Genomic DNA, 22544 nt, shown 5'->3' with positions numbered 1-22544 from the left:
GGGCTAATGATTGAGGTCAATCAGGTTCCCTTCCACCCATGGTCACTTTCCCCTTTTTCTCCAGAGGTGTCAGCTGTGGCTCAGTTCATAGCACCCTCGCCTTTGAATCAGAGGGTTGTGGGTTCATGTCCCACTCCCGGAAACCAAGAACTGTGATTGTACTCGAAAGAGTTGCAATCTGTGACTGTTGATAACTCGAAAGAGTTTCCCCTTTTCTCCAGGCATGATCCCTGGTTGATTTTGCTTCCCCAGCCCGAAGTTTAGGACAATTACAGCACATTTCCTTCTTCACCTATCCCAGGTGGGATCAGCAGCAATGACAACATCTTGCATTTATATAGCACCTTTATAATGAAATGTCAGGCCCTGTTTACGAGGTTGCTGATAAGGCCAATCTTATAGCGCATGGAATCCCAATGCGAATATTGACCGGTGAAGGCAGGCTTTCAGTAGACAACAATAGAGAACCACAGAGAGTTCATTGGATTGCTCCATTTCAAAGATGAATTTGAGGGCAGGATCGAGCCCATTGAGGTGTGGACGGAAGTCCTTACATGCAGCTGTGGATTCGAATATTGCAAACTTATCATCTATCGTAAATATGCAAGGGGTGAGAGTGATACCAAACAGAATGAGATGCTGAACCACATTAGGAAACATTAAAGAAGGTGACCAGTAGCTTGTTTCAAAGGGATAGATTTTAAGGAACACCTTGAAAGAGGGAAGGAAGGGAGGCAGAGAGGTTTAAGGTTGGAATTCCAGAGCTTAGGGTCTCCGATTGATTAGCAAGTGGACTCTGATTGGTAGAGGCTTTGTCGTGGGAATGCATCAAGGAACACCTTTCAACTAAACAAAGCTTGCAGCACAGCTATTCCCTGGTGCATTCCCCCAATGCAATGCCTCATCCAATCAGAATCAACTTGCCTGACTTGAATTTCAACAAAATCCTGGGGGACAACTGTTCCCTGGTGCATCCTCCATGGCAATACCTCTACCAATCACTTTACTCATTAAGTATAAATTGTTAAAAACAAAACACTGCGGATGCTGGAAATCCAAAACAAAAATTTGTTGTTCCTTTGAAATTTGTGTCTGTCCTGGTGAGTACAAGGTTGAAAGCTTTGACAGCATCTATCTTCTTTTCAGCAATACCTCAAGTTCTGTACTGCCAAGTGACAATTTCAGAAGAAAGAAGGGATGAAAGAATTGATATTCATATAAGCACCTTTCACAACCTCAGGACATCCAAAAAGGTTTTACAGCCCATGAAGTATTTCTGCAGTGTAGTCACTGTCATAGTGTCAGAAAAAACACAGCCAATTTGCCAACTATTCAAACAGCAAAGGAATTCTCAAAATGTCCTGACCCACATTTAGCCCTCACCCAACATCTCAGCAAAAATAGACTAATTGCTCACATATCTTATTGCTGTTGTGTTTGTGACTCATTCATAATTCAGACACTAGAAGGGTTTAAAATTGAAAAGGATGAGGTATTGGATAGGTTATCTGTACTTCAAAGTTGATAAGGCACTGGGACAGGATCCAGAGGGAAACGAGAGTGCAAATTGCGGAGGCACTGGCCATAATTTTTCAGTCTTCCTTAGACGCAGGGATGGTCCCAGAGGACTGGAGAATTGCAAACGTAACACCCTTGTTCAAAAAAAGGTCTAAAGATGAACCCAGCAACTACAGATTCCACCCTCCAAAACAGCACTTCTGACATGTATTCCTTCTTCCTTAACCAAGGTTTCCCATCGACTGTGGTTGACAGAGCCCTCAAATGTGTCCAACATCATCTCCTGCGCCTCTGCCCTCATATCTTCGCCTCCCTCTCAGAACCATGATCCTTGTCCTCACATTTCACCCCACCAGCCTCTGCATTCAAAGGATCATCCTCCATCATTTCTGCCAACCCCAGCATGACGCCACCACCAAACACATCTTCCCCTCCTGTCAGCATTCCGTAGGGGCCGTTCCCTCCAGGACACTCCTGGTCCACTCCTCCATCCCCCAACACCTCATCCCCTTCCCACGGCACCTTCCTTGCAATCGCAGAAGGTGCAACACCTGGCCCTTTAACTCCTCCCTCCTCACCGTCCAAGGGCCCAAACACTCCCTTCAGGTGAAGCAGCGCTTCACTTGCACTTCCCTCAATTTAGTCTACTGCATTCACTGCTCCCAGTGCGGCTTCCTCTACATTGGGGAGACCAAACGCAGACTGGGTGATCGCTTTGCAGAACACCTTCGGTCAGTCCGCAAGCATGACCCAGACATCCCTGTCGCTTGCCATTTCAACACTCCACCCTGCTCTCATGCCCACATGTCCGTCCTTGGCTTGCTGCATTGTTCCAGTGAAGCACAACGCAAACTGGAGGAACAGCACCTTATCTTCCGAACTTAACATCGAGTTCAACAACTTCAGACCATGAACTCTCTCCTCCATCTTCACCCCCTTTTTTAAAATGTATTTTTATTTACTTATTTTTCTTCATTTATTCATTGTTTCATCCCCTTTTTTATCCCTTTTTCTATCCTTTTTCCCCAGCCACCACACCTTCCACCCACCCCACCCCCAAAAGGTTCATCTGTCCCTTGTTCTATGTTATTCTTTCACAGAGTGCTGATTCTTGTTCTGCTATTCACACATCCTGCTTTCTTACCTCTATGCCACTATCAACACCTTATTTAGTCTTCACCAGTACCATTAAAACTCCCTTTGTTTTGTGTCCATGACATTTTTGTCAATCTCTTCTTAGCCTCCATCTATCACTGACTTTCAATCCTGCTTTACCTGCTCCACACTCACCTGCCCCCCGCCTCCCTTACACAGTATAATTTCACTTTCTATTTCTCTTTAGCTCTGAAGGAGAGTCATACAGACTCAAAACTTTAACTCTGTTTCTCCGTCCACAGATGCTGTCAGACCTGCTGAGATTTTCCAGCATTTTCTGTTTTTGTTTCAGCAACTACGGGACAGTCAGTTTAACTTTGGTGGTCGGGAAAATTCTAGGAACAATAATTAGGGTCAAAATTAATAGTCACATGGACTAACATGGCTTAATTCAGGAAAGCCAGCATGGATTTCTTAAGGGAAAACCATGCTTGACTAATTTGCTGGAGTTTCTCGAGGAGGGTTGATGAGGATAATGCTGTTGGTGTGGTCCACAGTGTGATCCACTGTGATACAGTGCCACACAACAGACTTGTGAGCAAATTTATAGCTCACGGAATAAATGTGACAGTAGCAATGTGGATACTGAATTGGCTGAGTGACAGGAAACAAAGAGTAGTGATTGATGGATGTTTTTTCCTGCTGGAGGAGGTTTGTAGTGGAGTTCCCCAGGGGTCAGCATTGGGACCCTTGCTTTTCCTGGTATATGTTAATGACTTAGACCTTGGTGTACAGGGCACAATTTCAAAGTTTAATGCATATGATATAAAACTTGGAAGCATTGTGAACTGTGAGGAGGATAGTGCGGAACTTCAAAGGGACATAGACGAGTTGGTGGAATTGGCAGACAGGTAGCAGATGATGTTTAAAGCAGAGAAGTGTGAGGTGATTCATTTTGGTAGGAAGAACATGGAGAGACAATATAAAATAGAGGATACAACTCTAAAGATGGTGCAGGAGCAGAGGCACCTGGGTGTGTATGTTCATAAATCACTGAAGGCAGCAGAACAGATTGAGGGTGCGGTTGATAGAGCATACAATATCCTGGGCTGTGTTAATAGAGACATAGAGTACAAGAGCAAGGAGGTTCTGCTGAATTTGTATAAGACACTAGTTCAGCCTCAGCTGGAGGATTGCATCCAGTTCTGGGTGCCACACTTCAGGAAATATGTGAAGGCATTAGACAGGGTGCAGAAAAGATTCACAAGAATGGTTCCAGGGGTGAGGAACTTCAGTTATGAAAGTGGATTGGAGAAGTTAGGACTGTTTTCCTTAGAGACAAGAAGGCTGAGAGGAGATTTGACAGAGGAATTCCAAGTCATGAGGGGTCTGGACAGAGTGGATAGGGAGAAACTGTTCCCACTCGTGAAAGGATCGAGAATGAGAGGGCACAGATTGAAAGTAATTAGTAAAAGAAGCAAAAAAGCGATATAGGGAGAAACTTTGGCATGCAGCAAGTGGTTAGGGTCTGGAATGCACTGCCTGAGAGTATGGTGGAGGCAGGTTCAACTGAAGCATTCAAAAGCGAATTAGACTGTTATCTGAAAATTATGAATGTGCAGAGTTATGGGGACAAGGCAGGGGAATGGTACTAGGTTGAGCTGTCCATTCGGAGGGCCGGTGCAGACACAGTGGGCCAAATGGGCTCCTTCTGTGCACTGACAATTCTGTGAGATCTTGCTGTGAACAGATTGGCTGCCATTCTTGACTACACATCAAAGGCAAATGCCCACAAAATTGCGGGGCGCCGCGAGAAAGGGAGCGGGTAATCAAATGCAGTGGTGAGGCAACGCTGCATTATCAGAGGCGGCTATTTCTTTCAAATCATGCACAAAATCAGCTACTCGCTCAGATGGATGTAAAAGTTTGCTACAAGAGAGAGACAGAATGGAGGCATGGGCTTGCATCTTCTTTGCACCTTTCATGACCTCAGAGTGTCCCAAAATGCTCTACAGCCAATGAAGTACTTTTGGAGTGTGGTAATGTAGATGTCAATGGTTTCATGTCTCATTGTATGCTTGAATCTTGAAGTGAACCTCTTGGGTAAAAATGATTGTGGACAACATGACCAACGAACACTTAAATCTCCTGTATCAAATCCACCCCCCGAGCCATGTTTAAATCCATTTGATTTATGAAACACCAGTCAACCTCACTTGACATAGGGGTTCAAGACCAAATATAGCTCTCAGTTGAAGTAGGATTAGATGGCAAGGAATAATCAGACCAGGGTGTTCAGATGCAATTCAGTCTCAATTTTGCAGCTACAGATTCTATCTTTAGTTTTAGATAATACTTTCTGTTGTTTTTATTTACTGTTAAATAGCAAAATTTATTTGAGAGGCAGACAAGTGGAGTTGACCGGAATACAGACTGAGAAGCCAAGAGCTATCAAACAGCGCTACCACTGGTGGAAGGGTATAAATACAATGTGACATGTTTACATGGGAGAAGGGGAAAGAAGAAGTGTGACAACAGAAAATAAACTCTTTGGGACAGGAAGTGTGTACTGTAAGAGGTACAGATATGGCATAATAACATCAGTGATTTCTACCCTGATATTCTCTGTGCTAGATGGGACACATTAACACCTGGAATAACAAATGCAGTGAGTGAGCTATATCTCCTGAGTGAGACCTTCTATTGATAATAGTATCAATGCCGATCTCATTACTGAAGTCCTTTCGCCTCCATTAGTTGCTGTCAAATGAATGAGTACTGAATACTCATCAGCAACAGGACAATTTGCAATTATATTTAGTTTCTTACAGTGCAACAGTAAGTACACTTGAAACTCAAGTCTTTCTTTTATCTCAACAGTTCTCTGGTAGTGAAGCAGAAGTTAAAAACCAGTTCAAATGTTTCAATTCCCAGTAAAAATCAGTAACATTGGCACCAGGAATACTGGAGTTCCATTTTAAGGTATACAAGATCAGTGCGGACAGGTTTTACTGGTTTTCCCTTTCAAGGATATGGTAAGTGACTTCCTTCTTTCTTTTCCTTTTATGTCAGCTGCTGCTAAGTAACCTCTGGGCATCTCTTGCCCGGACTTGCCTTTAGAAAGCACCTGTCAAGGCCACAGGATGTCCAAAAAGCACTTTACAGTTAATGAAGCACTCCTGAAGCGCAGTCACTATTGTAATGTAGGAAACATGGCAGCCAATTTGTGCACAGCAAGATCCCACAAGCAGTAACATGAACAAGCACCAAACAGCCTGTTTTTGTGATGTTGATTAAGGGAGAAATATCAGCCAGGGTACAGTGGAGAACTCCAATGCTCTTCCTCCACCAGTGCCATGGTTTATTTTCCAGATGAAAGCACAGACAGGGCCTCAGTTTGATTGTGACACCTCCAACAGCACAGCACTCACTCACTCACTCAACACTGGACTGTCAGCTTTGATTTTTGTACTCAAGTCCTGAAGCAGGATTTGAACTGGTAGCCTTCTGACTCAAAGGCAAGAGGGCTATGCACTGAGCCACAGCTGACAATTGTAGATTGATTGGCTAATCCCAGTCAGGGTGGTCCTTGGGCCTACATCTGGCTAAAGGTTCATGGATACGCATTAGTCTCATTAGCCCAAAAGGGAGAACTCATTACTTGACCTATAGGGAGCATTGGAGTTACATCCATCCTGTTCTTAGTCCACCTTCAGGTGTCAGCTGTGGCTCAGTTCATAGCACCCTCGCCTTTGAATCAGAGGGTTGTGGGTTCACGTCCCACTTCCCGGAAACCAAGAACTGTGATTGTACTCGAAAGAGTTGCAATCTGTGACTGTTGATAACGCGAAAGAGTTTCAATGTATTATGTCCTATTCAGTGTGAATTGTTCTATTCAATGAAGAGGTGTCAGCTGTGGCTCAGTTCATAGCACCCTTGCCTTTGAATCAGAGGGTTGTGGGTTCATGTCCCACTCCCGGAAACCAAGAACTGTGATTGTACTTGAAAGGGTTGCAATCTGTGACTGTTGATAACTCGAAAGGGTGTCAGCTGTGGCTCAGTTCATAGCACCCTCGCCTTTGAATCAGAGGGTTGTGGGTTCATGTCCCATTCCTGGAAAACCAAGAACTGTGATTGTACTTGAAAGAGTTGCAATCTGTGACTGCTGATAACTCGAAAGAGTTTCCAGCGCCAACCCAGCAATGGTGGCAGAGATTTCTCCAACAACAAATGTGGTTGCATCAGGCTACCTAAGCATGGGAGGAGATTACCTGAGCTTGGTTGGGGGGGAAGCATCACGGCTGATCCCGATAGGATTCCCACTCTGCTGTATTCGCAGGGTTTCTCTGCGGCAGACATAACTGCACAACAATAAGCAGCATGCGGGACCTTGGGTGGTTTTCCTTTACCAGCCTCCCTGGGTGTCGCCACATTAATTTGATTGTGGAAGCAGTGGGGTGTTGAAGAGGGCAACTCGAACCTGTCTGCGCACCCCAGCATCCACTTCTCAGGCAAGGGGTGACGCCACTAGGGCGATAGGGAGCTGGGTGGATAAAAGTAAATTGGCCGCCAGATGTAGGCCCAAAAATCACCCTGACTGGGTTTAGCCAATCAATCTACAATTACTAAATCTCCTTTGGTTCTCAACTACCCAGAAAAACCATCATAAAGTAAAGAAAATATGCTTGAGAAAGACCTACCCTGTTAAGAGGTCTATTCAACCTCTCCGGCCTAAAACCATGGAAATTACTGTCTAGCCTCCCATGTCCTGCTTTAGTTGGATCGACAGCAGCAACTGGCAGCTGATATTTGATTACAAACAGATTCCACTTGTCACCCATACCCGGATACCTCACATTCCTGTCTAATTTGTTTCGTACATTCTTGGTTAAACAAACAGCTGTCTTCACTTAAGACAAACACTCATACGTCTGTGCTACCCAGATCAGTAAACTGACAGCTCTTTTTGTCTTAAATAAGAAATGCCACGAGCAGGGAGAAAGAGAGAGAGAGAGAGAGAGAGAGCAGGCCAAGAGAGTGAGGGGGGCGGTGTGCGAGAGAGAGAGAGAGAGAGACAGCGAGAGAGAGAATGATGAATGATAGACGGAGAGAATGCAAGCGAGACCGTGAAGGACTGAGCGAGGGACAAAGTGAGGAAGAGGGAAAGAGAGAGAGAGAGATTGAAAGAGAATGAGAGTAGTAGAAAGTGAGATTGAATGAGATAGAGCGATAACAGGAGGCAAGAGAGGGGGAGAGTACACAAAAGGATACAAACGAGAGAGAGGGAGATTGCAAACAAGGGGAACAAGAAAAGGAGGGTGATTGGCTCAGCTCAGAGAGGGAAGAAGTAAACCATTTGCAATTCAAAGGGCTTAAGGGCTAGAGACAGAAGAATGCCATTTTATAGCACAGGAACTGGGGAGGGTTATGGAACCAAAGTGGACCGATGGAGTTAAGATACAGATAAGCCATGATTTAAATGATTGACGGAACAGGCCCAAGGGGCTGCATGGCCTCCTTCTGTCCTTTGACTCAACTGCTGATTGTTCCATCAGTCCCGATCTCAAAATACATCACTACGTGTGTTACAGAGGTGAATGTTGTGATTTTGCACACCTACTGCAGCAATTTCCCGAGAACATGTCATGGAAATTTGAGCATGGTGGCTGTTTTGCTGTTGGCTCCGTTTTCTGTCTGTTAAAGTGAATCACGAGGCAGTGCACTGGCAGCGCTAATGAATAAACGTAGCTGATGTTATGCTGCTGCCATGGAGGAATTAGAGTGATAAAATGTATCACTAATCAGGGCCACTTCCCTCACCACAATCTTTAAAACTCACGCCACCCTTCATCTCCCTACTGCCAGTGGTTAAACTGCTCAAGATGTACCAAGATCATCAGCATAGAATTATATTGGGTCTACAACATAGAAACAGGCCATTCCGCCCAACTGGACTATGCTGGTGCTTATGCCACACACATGCCTCCTCTAACCCTACTTCATCCCACTCTGTCTGTCTCTTTCTTTCTCCGTCAACCTCATATCTACCTACCCTTTGAATATATTAATGCTGTTCATCTCTGCCACTCTCTGTGTAAAGAGGTTTCTCCTGAATTCTCTATTGAATTAATTTGTTACTATCTCAAGAAGTGCGACACCATCCAGGGCAAAGCACTCCGCTTGATTGGCACCCCATCCACCACCTTAAACATTCAATCCCTCCACCACTGGCACACAGTAGCAGCAGTGTGCACTATATAACTCACCAAGCCTGCTCTGACAGCACCTTCCAAACCTGCAACCTCTACCACCTAGAAGGGCAGCAGATACATGGGAACACCACCACCTGCAAGTTCCCCTCCAAGTCACTCACCATCCTGACTTGGAAATATATCGCCGTTCCTTCACTGTCGCTGGGTCAAAATCCTGGAACTCCCTTCCTAACAGCACTGTGGATGTACCTACAGCACATGGACTGCAGCGGTTCAAGAAGGCAGCTCACCACCACCTTCTCAAGGGCAACTAGGGATGGGCAACAAATGCTGGCCCAGCCAGTGATACCCATATCCTGTGAAAGAATTTTTAAAATCTTATGTTTATGGCTCCTAGTTCTGGACTCACTCCACAAATGGAAACATCTCCTTCATGTCTACACGTTGCTTTGAGTTCCCCACCAAGGTGACCTCCTGGCTGGCTAAATGTCACTCTGATGGGACAGTGACACACTTGCCTGTAACAACGTCAATGTGGAATCTCCACTTCACAGTGGACTGAAAGCCATTAAAAACAACTCTTTTTGCTCACCACACAGTAATTTCATCATTCTACAGATATCAATCAGATTCATAGAAAAAAAAAACATTTTCTCTCCAGCTCAATAATCTGCATTACAACTGTTTCCATGTGCATGGTTAGAAATGCAACATATAAAATGATGACCAGGAGTAATACGATTATAACTTCCAGTGAGAATTGGTAGTGCCATAGAATGATATAGTCCAGAAGATTCCTTTCGCCCCCATTGTGTTTCTGTCAGCTTTTTGACAGGACTATTCAATTAGCCCCACCCTCCCTGCTCGTTCCCCATGCAAATATTTTCCTTCCAAGTATTTTCCAAATCGCTTTTGAAAATTTAATTATTCCACCTGCTTCCACCACCCTTTCGGACAGCGTATTGCAGATCATGACAACTCATTGCACTAAATTAAATTTTCCTTATCTCCCCTCTAGTCCTTTTAAATCTGTGTTGTCTGGTTACCGTCCTTATTTGCCTTATTTCTAACCTTTTCAAGCTTTTGAACACCTCGATCAAATCTCCCTGTAACCTTTTCTGCTTCTGAGGGAAACAACCCCCCAGCTTCTCCAATCTCTCCACAAAGCTGGCTCATCCCTGGCACCGTTCCAGTAAATCTCTTCTGCACCCTCGCCAAGGCCTTGACATCCTTCCTAATGTATGATGCCCAGAATTGAACACAATAATCTAGCTGAGGTTGAACAAGAGTTTTGCAAAGGCTGGGCTTTAATTACAATGGAAAAATGAACAGAATGATCCATCAGGCTAGAGGATGGTTTTATACACTTAATATCAATAACCTAAAACTCAGGAAAATATTAACTGGCTGTTTTGCTTCTTCAAGATTTCTGTAACAGAATTCATTGACATTAAAGAGTTCCTTCTTATTTACCATATCTAAATGCAGACTTTGTCTCCGGGCTGAAATGATAGTGCAATTCTTGCAGGATTCCCCCCCTTTAAATTAATCCTTTATCTCCTGCTCTCTCCCTCAGAGACACAAAAATGAAAGAGATCCAGAAAGTGATTCAACACGTCCGCATTCGGAACACGGTACAGAATAAGCAAGCAATAGCAACAACTTGAAATCCAAAGCTTCATTTGTTCAGACAGCAGGCAATTCGACTGTGGATGCGTCACAGTCCGATCCTTCCCTCACTGAATGCCCCAAACCCTATCAACTGAATGGAGTGGATTTCCGGGTTAGTGATCGAGAGAGGGAATCCTGGCCGATAATTTTGCCCCCTGCTCGAGTTAGGGGAAGGGCATGGGACAGGGGAGGAGACCGAAGTTGATTGCAGTTCATTAAACACAGCACCACCCGGGAAACACCCATCTCTGCACAGCCCTGGAAGTGAAGCTTGGAATCTCCTGGCTGACCGGACTCAGCTCCCCAACAGGCTGCATGTCTGTCGATCCTCAGTGTCAGTTGTAGCTCGGTTTGTCAAAATCTCACCTCTAGATCTCACTGGTTGAGGAGATGTGCTGTTGGTTTCAGCATTCAGCAAGGTCCTGCTGTCAGCTTGGACTTTCAGAAAAAACATGTACAACTTGAAGGCTAAGAGGGAAGAATCCAGCTCATGGCTCACGCTACAAGATCCCCTTTCCCAGAAAATTCCGGGCCAGTGTTTCATTTTTCTTCGCCGTTCTATTACAAACTTATCAAATACAGATCGCACAGGCACAAGTCATTTGGCCCAACTGGTCCATGCCAGCATTTATGCTCCACACAAACCTCCTCCTACCTTTCTTCCTGTAACCCCACCAACACACATTCTTTTATCTCTGAAATCCTTAGCTAGCTGCCCCTTAAATGCATCTATGCTACTCATCTCAACTACTCCCTGTGGTAATGAGTTCCACATTCTCACCAGTGTCTGGGTAAGGAGGTTTGTCCTGAATTCCTTATTGGATTTATTAGTGACCACCTTATGTTATTAGCCCTCAGTTCTGCAACTGGGAGCATCTTTTTTAAAATTCATTCAAGGGATGTGGGTTTCGCTGGCTGGGCCAGCATTTATTGCCCATCCCTAATTGCCCTTGAGAAGTTGGAGGTGAGCTGCCTTCTTGAACCACTGCAGTCTATGTGTTGTAGGTGCACCCACAGTGCTGTTAGGGAGGGAGTTCCAGGATTTTGACCCAACGACAGTGAAGGAACAGTGATATATTTCCAAGTCAGGATGGTGAGTGGCTTGGAGGGGAACTTCCAGGCGGTGGTGTTCCCATCTATCTGCTGCCCTTGGCCTTCTAGAAGGTAGGGATTGTGGATTTGGAAGGTGCTGTCTAAGGAGCCTTGGTGAATTCCTGCAGTGCATCTTGTGGATGGTACACACTGCTGCTACTGTGCGTCGGTGATGGAGGAAGTGAATGTTTATGGATGGGGTGCCAATCAAGCGGGCTGCTGTGTCCTGGATGGTGTCCAGCTTCTTGAGTGTTGTTGGAGCTGCACTTATCCAGGCAAGTGGAGAGTATTCCATCACACTCCTGAATTGTGCCTTGTAGATGGTGGACAGGCTTTGGGGAATCAAGAGGTGAGTAACTCATCACAGGATTTATTGTCTCGCCTGCTCTTGTAGCCACAGTATTTATATAGCTAGTCCAGTTCGGTTTCTGGTCAATGGTAACCCACAGGGTGTTGATAGTGGGGGATTCAGTGATGGTAATGCCATTCAATGTTAAGGGAAGATGGATAGATTCTCTCTTGTTGGAGATGGTCATTGCCTGACACTTGTGTGGTGCAAATGTTACTTGCCACTAGTCAACCCAAGCCTGGATATTGTCCAGGTCATGCTGTATTTGGACATGGGCTGTTTCAACTCAGCTCAGCAACTGAGGAGTCACGAATGGTGCTGAACATTGCGCAATCATCAGCAAACATCCCCACTTCTGACCTTATGATGAAGGGAAGGTCATTGATGAAGCAGCTGAAGATGGTTGGGCCTAGGACACTATCCTGTGGAACTCCTGCAGTGATGTCCTTGAACTGAGATGATTGACCTCCAACAACCACAACCATCTTCCTTTGTGCTAGGTATGACTGCAACCAGCAGAGAGCTTTCCCTCTGATTCCCATTGACTCTGGTTTTGCTAGGGCTCCTTGATGCCACACTCGATTAAATGTGGCCTTGATGTCAAGGGCAGTCACTCTCACCTCACCTCACCTTAAACCCTTTCATAATCTTAAAGTCTTTTATCGGGTCACCTCTCAGCCTTCTCTTTTCTAGAGAAAAGAACCCCAGCCTGTTCAATCTTTCCTGATAGGTACAACCTTTCAGTTCTGGTGCCATTCTAGTAAATTATTTTTTGTTTGCTTCTTCCCCAGTGCCTCTATATCCTTTTTATAATGTGGGAGGCTGGAGCTGTGCACAGTGCTGTAAGTGTGGTCTAACCATAGTTCTAAACAAGTCCAACTCCTCTGCTTTTCAGTTCCATTCCTCCAGAAATGATTCACAGTGCTGCTTGCTTTTTTTCGATAGCCTTAGTAACTTGCATTGGTGCTTTTAATGATTTGTGTATCTGTACACACAGTTCCCTCTGTTCCTCTACCCTGTTTAGGCACTTATTGTCCAAGGAGCATGTGGCTTCTTTTTCTACCAAGATAACTTACCTTGCATTAACCTATACTGAAACTCATTGGCCAATTACATTCCTGTCCTGTAAGTTTATTGATGACTTCCCATTGCAATCCTCTCTGTATTAACTACACCCCTCCGTTTAACTTCCCCTTCAACCCCAGACCTGGGAGATTCAACCTTTGGGCTTCACGGGGCCACATGGGTGCATGTTTTCAAGGAACGAGGGCCACATTTAAAGTTTAAACCAGTACTCCTACGACCAGGCATACTGCAACCAGCTGCTGATATTAATTGATTGAGATATTCTGACTTACAATCTTACTGCATCAGAGGAGGCCAAACAGCCCATTGTCCCTGCGTTGGCTATGGAAAGAGCTATCCAATTAGTCCCACTGCCATCCCTTGCCGCTCTTTCACCATAGCCTGCAAATACTTCTTTTTCTTTTCCCAATTCCCTTTTGAAAGTTGCAGTTGAATCTGCTTCCACCATCCTTCCAGACAGTGAATTCCAAAACATAACTCACCCAGTAAAAAAAAAACCCTCCTCATCTCCCCCCTCCACACCCTAGTTCTTGCCCCAATCACGTTCAAATTGTCTCCTCAGCTTGCTGATTTTTCTTTCTCTTTAGGTACTCTGACTAAATCCTGCATGATTTTGAACACCTCATCTAAATCTCTCATTAACCTTCTCTGCCAAAAGGAGAGACTTTGGACTTATTCAATTGAGAACACCCTTTTACAGGCCTCAAGAAATTCATACAAGACATTCTGGACAGAAAGTACAAACACAACTGAGTTATCTAGGCCTCAAAGTTTCAATTGCCAGGGATCCACGTAGGCCCTTGAGAAGCAATATGGACATCCTGCAATAAACCACCCTTCAACAAACGCCCCTACCCAGCTGGATGTCTCCAACCATTGACAGGCAGGCCCTAGTTATTAGTCCCTTCTTTCCCCCACTGATAACAAGACTGAGATCACGGATCTGGGGATGACAAGCCTTGGTGGAGGAAACCATTCTGCAGCTCAACACACCAACTCCATTCACCTCAAACAAGAGTCACTCCTCCACAGGTAAATCCAAACCGAGTAACACCGACGCCCATCGGAGAAATAGTCACCAGCCTAAAGTGACAACAGGTTACTCTGAGCCCCTGTTACAAGGGTGGAACAAACCCCTTGTCATGCACATTCAAAATTCACCAGGCTGGGGGCCAAGAGCCCAGCAAGAAAGCATATCCCTTACCTGTCAATGATCACTGGGTCAGAAGGTGTTTCGTTCCGGTTTCCGCAGCTTTTCTTGTCACAACATCGGCTGCAACGAAAACAGAAATTGGTGGTAAATTAACGGCATCAGGTTACAAAAGGGAATGCTGATTCACAGAAGGTAATAAGTAAATGTTGATTCACAGAAGGTAATAAATGACTCTCAATGAACCAAATTACATCCAGGAAGGGAGTTCCAGGCCATTCCGACCCAGCGGCAGTGAAGGAACGGCGATATAGTTCCAAGTCAGGATGGTGTTACTTGGAGGGGACCTTGCAGGTGATGGTGTTTTCATGCGTCTGTTGTCCTTGTCCTTTAGTTGGTAAAAGGTCATGGATTTGGAAGGTGCTGTCGAAGGAGCCTTGGTGAGTTATTGCAGTGCATCTTTTAGGTGATACATGTTGCTGTGACTCTGTACTGGTGGTATAGGCAGTAAATGTTTAAGGCGGTAGATGGGGTGCCAGTAAAGCAGGCTGCTCTGTCCTGGATGGTGTCAAGCTTCTTGAGTGTGGCATTTTTATAGCACTTTTCATGAGTTCAGGGTGTCCCAAAATGCTTTACAAACAATGACATACTTTTATAAGTGCAATCACTGTTCTAATGTAGGAAGTGCAGCAGCCAATTTGCACACAGTAAGCTCCCACAAACAGCACTGTAATAACAGCCAAATAATCTGCTCTTTTGTGATGTTAAGGGGCAGGATTCTGGGGATAACTACTCTGCTCTTCTTTGAACTAGAACAGTGGGATCTTTAACAACCACCTTAGAGGGCAGATGGGGCCTCAGTTTAATTCTCATCTCAAAGACAGTTGAGGACAGAAAGTTAAAGGTATCTGGGAGGTATGAAGGGTAATAGCTAAGAGGGGGCACAGTGAAAATAATACAGTTGGTAATGACTTAGATAGCGAATATAGACTGTTCATTGAATTACATAAAGAATCGTAGGTAATTTGCAGTTCCTGCATCGCAGCAGTGAAGGAACTGCAGGGCTTTGGGATCTCCTGAGGTCATGAAAGGTGTGACTTTTGCTCTTCCTTAATGGCAGAATCTCATGATCATCCATTAAAGAGTCGCTCATAATGCAGTTTACCAAACTGGACCACTGCCTAAAGAGGAGCTCAGCATCTGTACGCAAATGAAACTTGGGCCTAGAAATAGCTGGTTCAAGCTTCCCAGCAGTTACAGTGAGCAAGGGGGCAAGTGTACTCTACCCATGGGTAAAGAAAATGCCTCCACCTTTGGGATCCTTTTGTGGGGTCTTACAATCAGAGTGACAGTGTGAGGGAGTTGGATTAACATCAGTAGAGATACAGTCAGTAACACAGGGCGCTGGGAGAGAGGGGTTACTGAGTGACAGTGTGAGGGAGCTGGATTAACATCAGTAGAGATACAGTCAGTAACACAGGGCGCTGGGAGAGAGGGGTTACTGAGTGACAGTGTGAGGGAGCTGGATTAACATCAGTAGAGATACAGTCAATAACACAGGGCACTGTGGGAGAGGGGTTACTGAGTGACGGTGTGAGGGAGCTGGATTAACATCAGTAGAGATACAGTCAGTAACACAGGGCGCTGGGGGAGAGGGGTTACTGAGTGACAGTGTAAGGGAGCTGGATTAACATCAGTAGAGATACAGTCAATAATACAGGGCACTGTGGGAGAGGGGTTACTGAGTGACAGTGTAAGGGAGCTGGATTTACATCACTAGAGATGCAGTCAGTAACACAGGGCGCTGGGAGAGAGGGGTTACTGAGTGACAGTGTGAGGGAGCTGGATTAACATCAGTAGAGATACAGTCAATAACACAGGGCACTGTGGGAGAGGGGTTACTGAGTGACGGTGTGAGGGAGCTGGATTAACATCAGTAGAGATACAGTCAGTAACACAGGGCGCTGGGGGAGAGGGGTTACTGAGTGACAGTGTAAGGGAGCTGGATTAACATCAGTAGAGATACAGTCAATAATACAGGGCGCTGGGGGAGAGGGGTTACTGAGTGACAGTGTAAGGGAGCTGGATTAACATCAGTAGAGATACAGTCAATAACACAGGGTGCTGGAGGAGAGGGGTTACTGAGTGACAGTGTAAGGGAGCTGGATTTACATCAGTAGAGATACAGTCAGTAACACAGGGCGCTGGGAGAGAGGGGTTACTGAGTGACAGTGTGAGGGAGCTGGATTAACATCAGTAGAGATACAGTCAATAACACAGGGCACTGTGGGAGAGGGGTTACTGAGTGACAGTGTGAGGGAGCTGGATTAACATCAGTAGAGATACAGTCAATAACACAGGGCACTGTGGGAGAGGGGTTACTGAGTGACAGTGTGAGGGAGCTGGATTAACATCAGTAGAGATACTGTCAGTAACACAGGGCGCTGGGGGAGAGGGGTTACTGAGTGACGGTGTGAGGGAGCTGGATTAACATCAGTAGAGATACAGTCAGTAACACAGGGTGCTGGAGGAGAGGGGTTACTGAGTGACAGTGTGAGGGAGCTGGATTAACATCAGTAGAGATACAGTTAGCAACAGAGTGCACTGGGAGCTGGGCTTACTGAGTGATAGTGAGGGAGCTGGACTAGTACCAGCACAGTCAGTAAAACAGTAAGCTAGTCTGCTCAGCCTGGATTCAGCAAAATCTGTGAAGCTGCCATTGGCTGTGTAAGGCCTCAGGTTCAGGAGCCTGAGGAGCAACCACCCACAATTCCTGGGTTGCTTTAGTATATTTTTCCCTGAAGGCAGTAACAATATCAACAGAGGTTCCCTGAGACCAGTTATCAGTTGGGGGCACAGCAGGTTGAGTGTGTGCACAAATAGCCTGTGCTGGTGTGATAAATAAATAGAACGTTAATGAAAAACTGGGGCTTGAGGAAGATCAAGGTTTCAAACCAAAACTGACAACAGTTAATCTTCCCCGTCCCCCTACATAAGGAGACGAAAACCATGACAACAGCGCAAATTACTGACTTGTTCCGAAACCTCAGAGTCCTCCCATCCTTACAACTTTCAGCTTCACCTTCCTTGCAAGCTCTGAAAACAACTATTTGCACTTGCATAGCGCCTTTAACACAATAATATGTCTAGGAAGGGAATTCCAGAACTCGGGGCCTGGCCTGTCACCAATGGCGGAGCGATGAAAATCAGGAACGTCCGCAAGGTCAAGAATTGGAGTACGGTAGAGATGTCAGAGGGTTGGAGGTGGTGACAGAGAAAAGGAAGAGGTGAGGTGGAAGCAAGAATGGGAATTTGAAAATCAAGACGTTGCAGGACTGGGAGCCTTCTAAGTCAGCGAGCACAGAGGTAATGGATGAACGGGGTTTAGTGCAAGTTAGGTGTAGGCAACAGAGTTTGGGTGAGTTGAAGCTTGCAAAAGTGTACAGCACTTTCAAGATGCTTGTGTGTCGACAGCATGTTCTCAAGCAGAGGCCCATGTCCAATTGACACCAATATTTGGCATTGTGATGAAAGGTCACAGACCTGAAACATTAACTCTGTTTCTCTCTCCATGTACAGCTGCCGCCCTGCGGAGCAGTTCCAGCAATTTCTGTTTTTACTGGAGATTTTGTGATGTCTCTGACAGATTGCAGACCTTAGGACAAACTTCAAGTCATTTCCATTTGTACCACTATCTGCCAGCTGATAGCTGTCTGTGTCAAAGTGCCATCTGATCTCACTTAGCACCAGGGGTTAACACATTCCTCTGTATAGAGCGTGACTTAAGCTGCTGCAACTTATTTTGCTTTGAGAAGTAATACAGAAATCTCCATCCCATAATTTCTCACCCCTATTATTCTATATATAAACTACCCAAACCCTTCAATTAGATTCCAGCCTATAACTCACATTCAGGTGCCCTTTATTCCATATATAAACTACCCGAACCGCTCAATTAGATTCCTGCCCATAATTCACTGATGGGTATCAGTTATTCTATATATAAGAATATATATAGACATACCATCAGAACCCCTCACCTAGATTCCAGTCTGTAACTCACTCTCTAATATCCATTATTCTATGTATAAACCACCTGAACCCCTCAATTAGATTTCAGACTTCAGTGTGCACCTCACTCTTGGGTATTTGTTATTCTATATACAAACCACCCAAACCACTCGATTAGATTCCAGCCTATCACTCACTCCTGGGTACCAGTTATTCTATATATACCATCTGAGCCCCTCAATTATTCACTCCGGGGTATTACATTGACTTGCCCACACAGCTAACCCCACTCCTAAGTATACCCAGCTCTTATACCAGGTTAACATTTAATGTTGGCAATTTTATGAAGCTGCTTGTGTTTAAGATGTGCTTTTATTGTGCCTTGATTAGGAAACTCAGTTAGTGCCAGTACAGAAGAAAGTGTGATACAAAGGGTGTAATTCCTGTGGGAATATTCTATTTTTACTGTGTACCTGTCTAAATCTTTTGGGAATGTGATGCAGATGATTCACACATCCCAGAATAAGAGGTGTGATACGCTGACAAACTGCAGATCCACTCTTCCAATGTACATTAAGCAATACATAAGCAACAACTAATTGACTGTCCCTTCAACTCCCTTCTGCTAGTGTTCATCCCTCTATTAAAGCACAAGTAGCATTTTCTCTTTCTCTGTAATTATTTTCTTCTGTCCCTTTCTCTTGTCCTACGTCCTTTTCCAATTTCTCATTCGCTTATCAATGTGTCAGCTTTGCAACAGTGACACAGTCTTGCCTTTGCCTCGCAAGGTCACGAGTTCCACGTCACACTCCAGAATCTTGAACATGAAACCCAGGCTGACACTCACAGCGCAGCACTAAAAGAGTGCTGCACTGTCGCAGCTGCTGTCTTTCAGATGAGTTGGGACCCTGTCTTCCCTCTCAGGAAGATGGTAATGATTCTATTTTCAAGAGGAGCAAGTGGAGTTCTGTGATCTCCTGGCCAATATTTAATCCTCAACCAATATCAACAAAAAAAAAGAGAAACTGGTTATCATCACAAATGCCATTTGTGGAAGCTTGCTGTGTACAAATTGGCTGCTGCATTTCCTATATTATATCAGTGACTACACTTCTAAAGAACCTCACTGGTTGGAAAGCACATTGGGCTGTCCTGAGGTGGTGAAAACTGTTAAGTAAATGCAAATTTCTCAGTGTCTGATCCAACATGGTTGACTCTGACGCTATTAAACCATTCAACATAGGCGGGATATTCCGGCCCCGCCCACCACCGGGATCATCCCATCCCGCCGAAAGTCAATGGGCTTTTGGCTGTGCCGTTGCATCCTCCCGGCCTATGTATGATTTAGGGTCTGTTTTTTTTGTCATTCGGAGATGTGGGGGTCGCTGGCCAGGTCTGCATTTATTGTCAATCCCTATTTGCCCTGGAGGAGGTGGTGGTGAGCTGCCTTCTTGAATCGCGGCACTCTGTGTGGTGTAGGTACACCCACAGTGCTATTAGGAAGGAAGTTCCAGGTTTTTTACCCAGTGACAGTGAAGGAACGGCGATATATTTCCAAGTCAGGATGGTGTGTGGCTTTTTTTTCATTCATGGGCGTCGCTGGCTAGGCCAGCATTTATTGCCATCCTAATAGCTCTTGAGAAGGTGGTGGTGAGCTGCCTTCTTGAATCGCTGCAGTCCATGTGGTGTAGGTACACCCACAGTGTTGTTGGGGAGGGGGTTCCATGATTTTGACCCAGTGACAGCAAAGGAATGGTGATATATTTCCTGGTGGTGATGTTCCCATTCGTCTGCTGCCCTTGTCCTTCTAGATGATAATGGTCGTGGGTTTGGAAGGTGCTATCCAAGGAGCCTTGGTGAGTTCCTGCACTGCATGTTGTAGATGGTACACACCCTGCTGCTACTGTGCGTTGCTGGTGGAGGGAGTGAATGTTTGTGGATGTGGTGCCAATCAAGCAGGCTGCTTTGTTCTGGATGGCGTCAAACTTCTTGAATGTTATGGGAGCTGCACTTATTCAGGCAGGTGGACAGTATTCCATCACACTCCTGACTTGTGCCATTTAGATGGTGAACAGGGCTTGGGGAGTCAGGAGGTGAGTTACTCATTGCAGGATTCCTAGCCTCTGACCTGCTCTTGTCGCCACCGTATTTATATAGCTAGTCCTGTTCAGTTTCTGGTCAATGGTAACCCCCAGGATGTTGATAGTGGAGGATTCAGTGATGGTAATGCCATTGAATGTCAAGGGGTGATGGTTAGATTCTCTCTTGTTGGAGATGTTCACTTCCTGGCACTTGTGTGGCGCGAATGTTTTATGCCACTTGTCAGCCCAAGCCTGAACATTGTCCTGGTCTTGCTGCATTTGGACATTGACTGCTTCAATATCTGAGGAGTTGCAAATGGTGCTGAACATTGTGCAATCATCAGCGAACACCCCCACTTCTGACCTTATGATGGAAGAAAGGTCATTGGTGAAACAACTGAAGATGGTTGGGCCTATGATACTACCCTGAGGAACTCCTGCAGTGATGTCCTGGAACTAAGATGATTGACCTCCAACAACCACAACCTTTGTGCTAGGTATGACTCCAGGCAGCAGAGAGTTTTCCTCCTGATTCCCATTTACTCCAATTTTGCAAGGGCTCCTTGATGCCACACTCTGTCAAATGCTGCTTTGATGCCAAGGGCAGTCACTCTCACCTCACCTCAGGAGTTCAGCTCTTTTGTCCATGTTTGAACCAAGGCTGTAATGAGGTTAGGAGCTGAGTGGCCCTGGCGAAACCCAAACTGAGCTTCGGTGAGCAGGTTATTGCCAAACAAGTGTCGCTTGATAGTACTGTTGATGACCCCTTCCATTAATTTACTGACAATCGAGAGAAGATTGATGGGGCAGCAATTGGCCGGGGATTTGTCCTGCTTTTTGTGTACAGGACATACCTGGGCACTTTTCCACATAGCCGGGTCGATGCCAGTGCTGTTGCTGTACTGGGACAGCTTGGCTAGGTGCGTGGCAAGTTCTGGAGCACATGTCTTCAGTTCTTCAGTACTATTGCCGGAATATTGCCAAGGCCCATAGCCTTTGCAGTATCCAGTGCCTTCAACCCTTTCTTGATATCACGTGGAGTGGATCGAATTGTCTGAAGACTAGCATTTGTGATGCTGGGGATCTCTGGTGGAGGCCGAGATGGATCATCCACTTGGCATTTCTGGCTGAAGTTAGTTGCAAAGTGTGCAGCCTTATCTTTTGCACTAATGTGCTGAGCTCCTCCATCATTGAGGATGGGGATATTTGTGGAGCCTCCTCCTCTAGTGAGCTGTTTAATTGTCCACCACCATTTACCACTGGACGTGGCAGGGCTGCAGAATTTGGATTTGACCCTTGGGTTGTGGGATCTCTTATCAATGCTTGTAACATGGTGCTTCCACTATCTGGAATGCATTTAGTCCTGTGGTAGCTTCACCAGCCTGACATCTCAGTGCAAGGTATGCCTGCTGCTGATCATGGCATGCTCTCCTTCACATCACATCGGTCCCCTAGCTCGATGGTAGTGGTAGAGTGAAAGATATGCCCAGCCAAAACATTACAGATTGTGGTTGAACTAAATTCTACTAATGCTGATGGCCCACAACACACCACGAATGCCCAGTTTTGAGTTGCTAGATCTATTAGGAATATAGGAACACAGAAACATAGGAGCAGGAGTAGGCCATTCGGCTCCTTGAGACTTCTCCGCCACTTAACTCGATCATGGCTAATCTTCTACCTGAACACCATCTCCCCACACAATCCTCGGATCCCTGGATGTCATTGATATCTCAATGAATCAATCTCTGCTTTGAACATACTCAATGACTGAGCCTCTAGAGTAGAGAATTCCAAAGATACACCACCCTCTGTTCTGAATCTATCCCATTTGGTATGCTGCTAGTGCCACACAACATGACAGAATGTATCCTCAGTCTGAAGAGATGGTTGCTCATGCCAATGCTGTCATGGACAGATACATCTACAGTGGCTTGGTGAGGACAAGGTCAAGTAAGTTTTATCCCTCATATCGGCTTTCTCGTCATCTGCCGCAGGCCCAGTCTGTCAGAAATGTTCTTCAGGATGTCATGCTGCCAAGCTGCTTGTGGATACACATTAAAGTACCCCACCCTGAGTACATTCTGTGTCCTCGCCACCCTCAGTGCTTCTTCCAAGTGGTGTTCACCTTGAGGAGCACTAATTCATCCGCTGAGGCAGTGGGGGGGGGGTGTGGTGTGGGGGGCAGTAGGTGGTCATCAGCCGAACATTTCCTTATCCATGTTTGGCCTGATGACATGAGACTTCACTTCACAGGCCACTCCCTCCCAACTGTATAC

At 45.5% G+C, this 22544-nt stretch overlaps 1 protein-coding gene across 8 annotated transcripts in view; it reads right to left on the bottom strand.

Annotated features, from left to right (window-relative positions):
- The window catches only part of LOC144688054 (transcription factor COE3-like), a 573849-nt gene that overhangs the window by 512084 nt on the left and 39221 nt on the right, over positions 1-22544 (bottom strand). For all 8 annotated transcript variants that reach the window (XM_078554698.1, XM_078554702.1, XM_078554699.1 and 5 more), the window contains exon 6: positions 14228-14296. In XM_078554698.1, coding sequence (XP_078410824.1) covers positions 14228-14296 — 69 coding nt within the window. The remainder of the gene's footprint in view (positions 1-14227; positions 14297-22544) is intronic.

This window comes from Cetorhinus maximus, chromosome 1 (assembly GCF_964194155.1).
Source record: "Cetorhinus maximus chromosome 1, sCetMax3.hap1.1, whole genome shotgun sequence".
Classification (NCBI taxonomy): Eukaryota; Metazoa; Chordata; class Chondrichthyes; order Lamniformes; family Cetorhinidae; genus Cetorhinus; species Cetorhinus maximus.
This window is presented reverse-complemented; position numbering and strand designations above follow the sequence as displayed.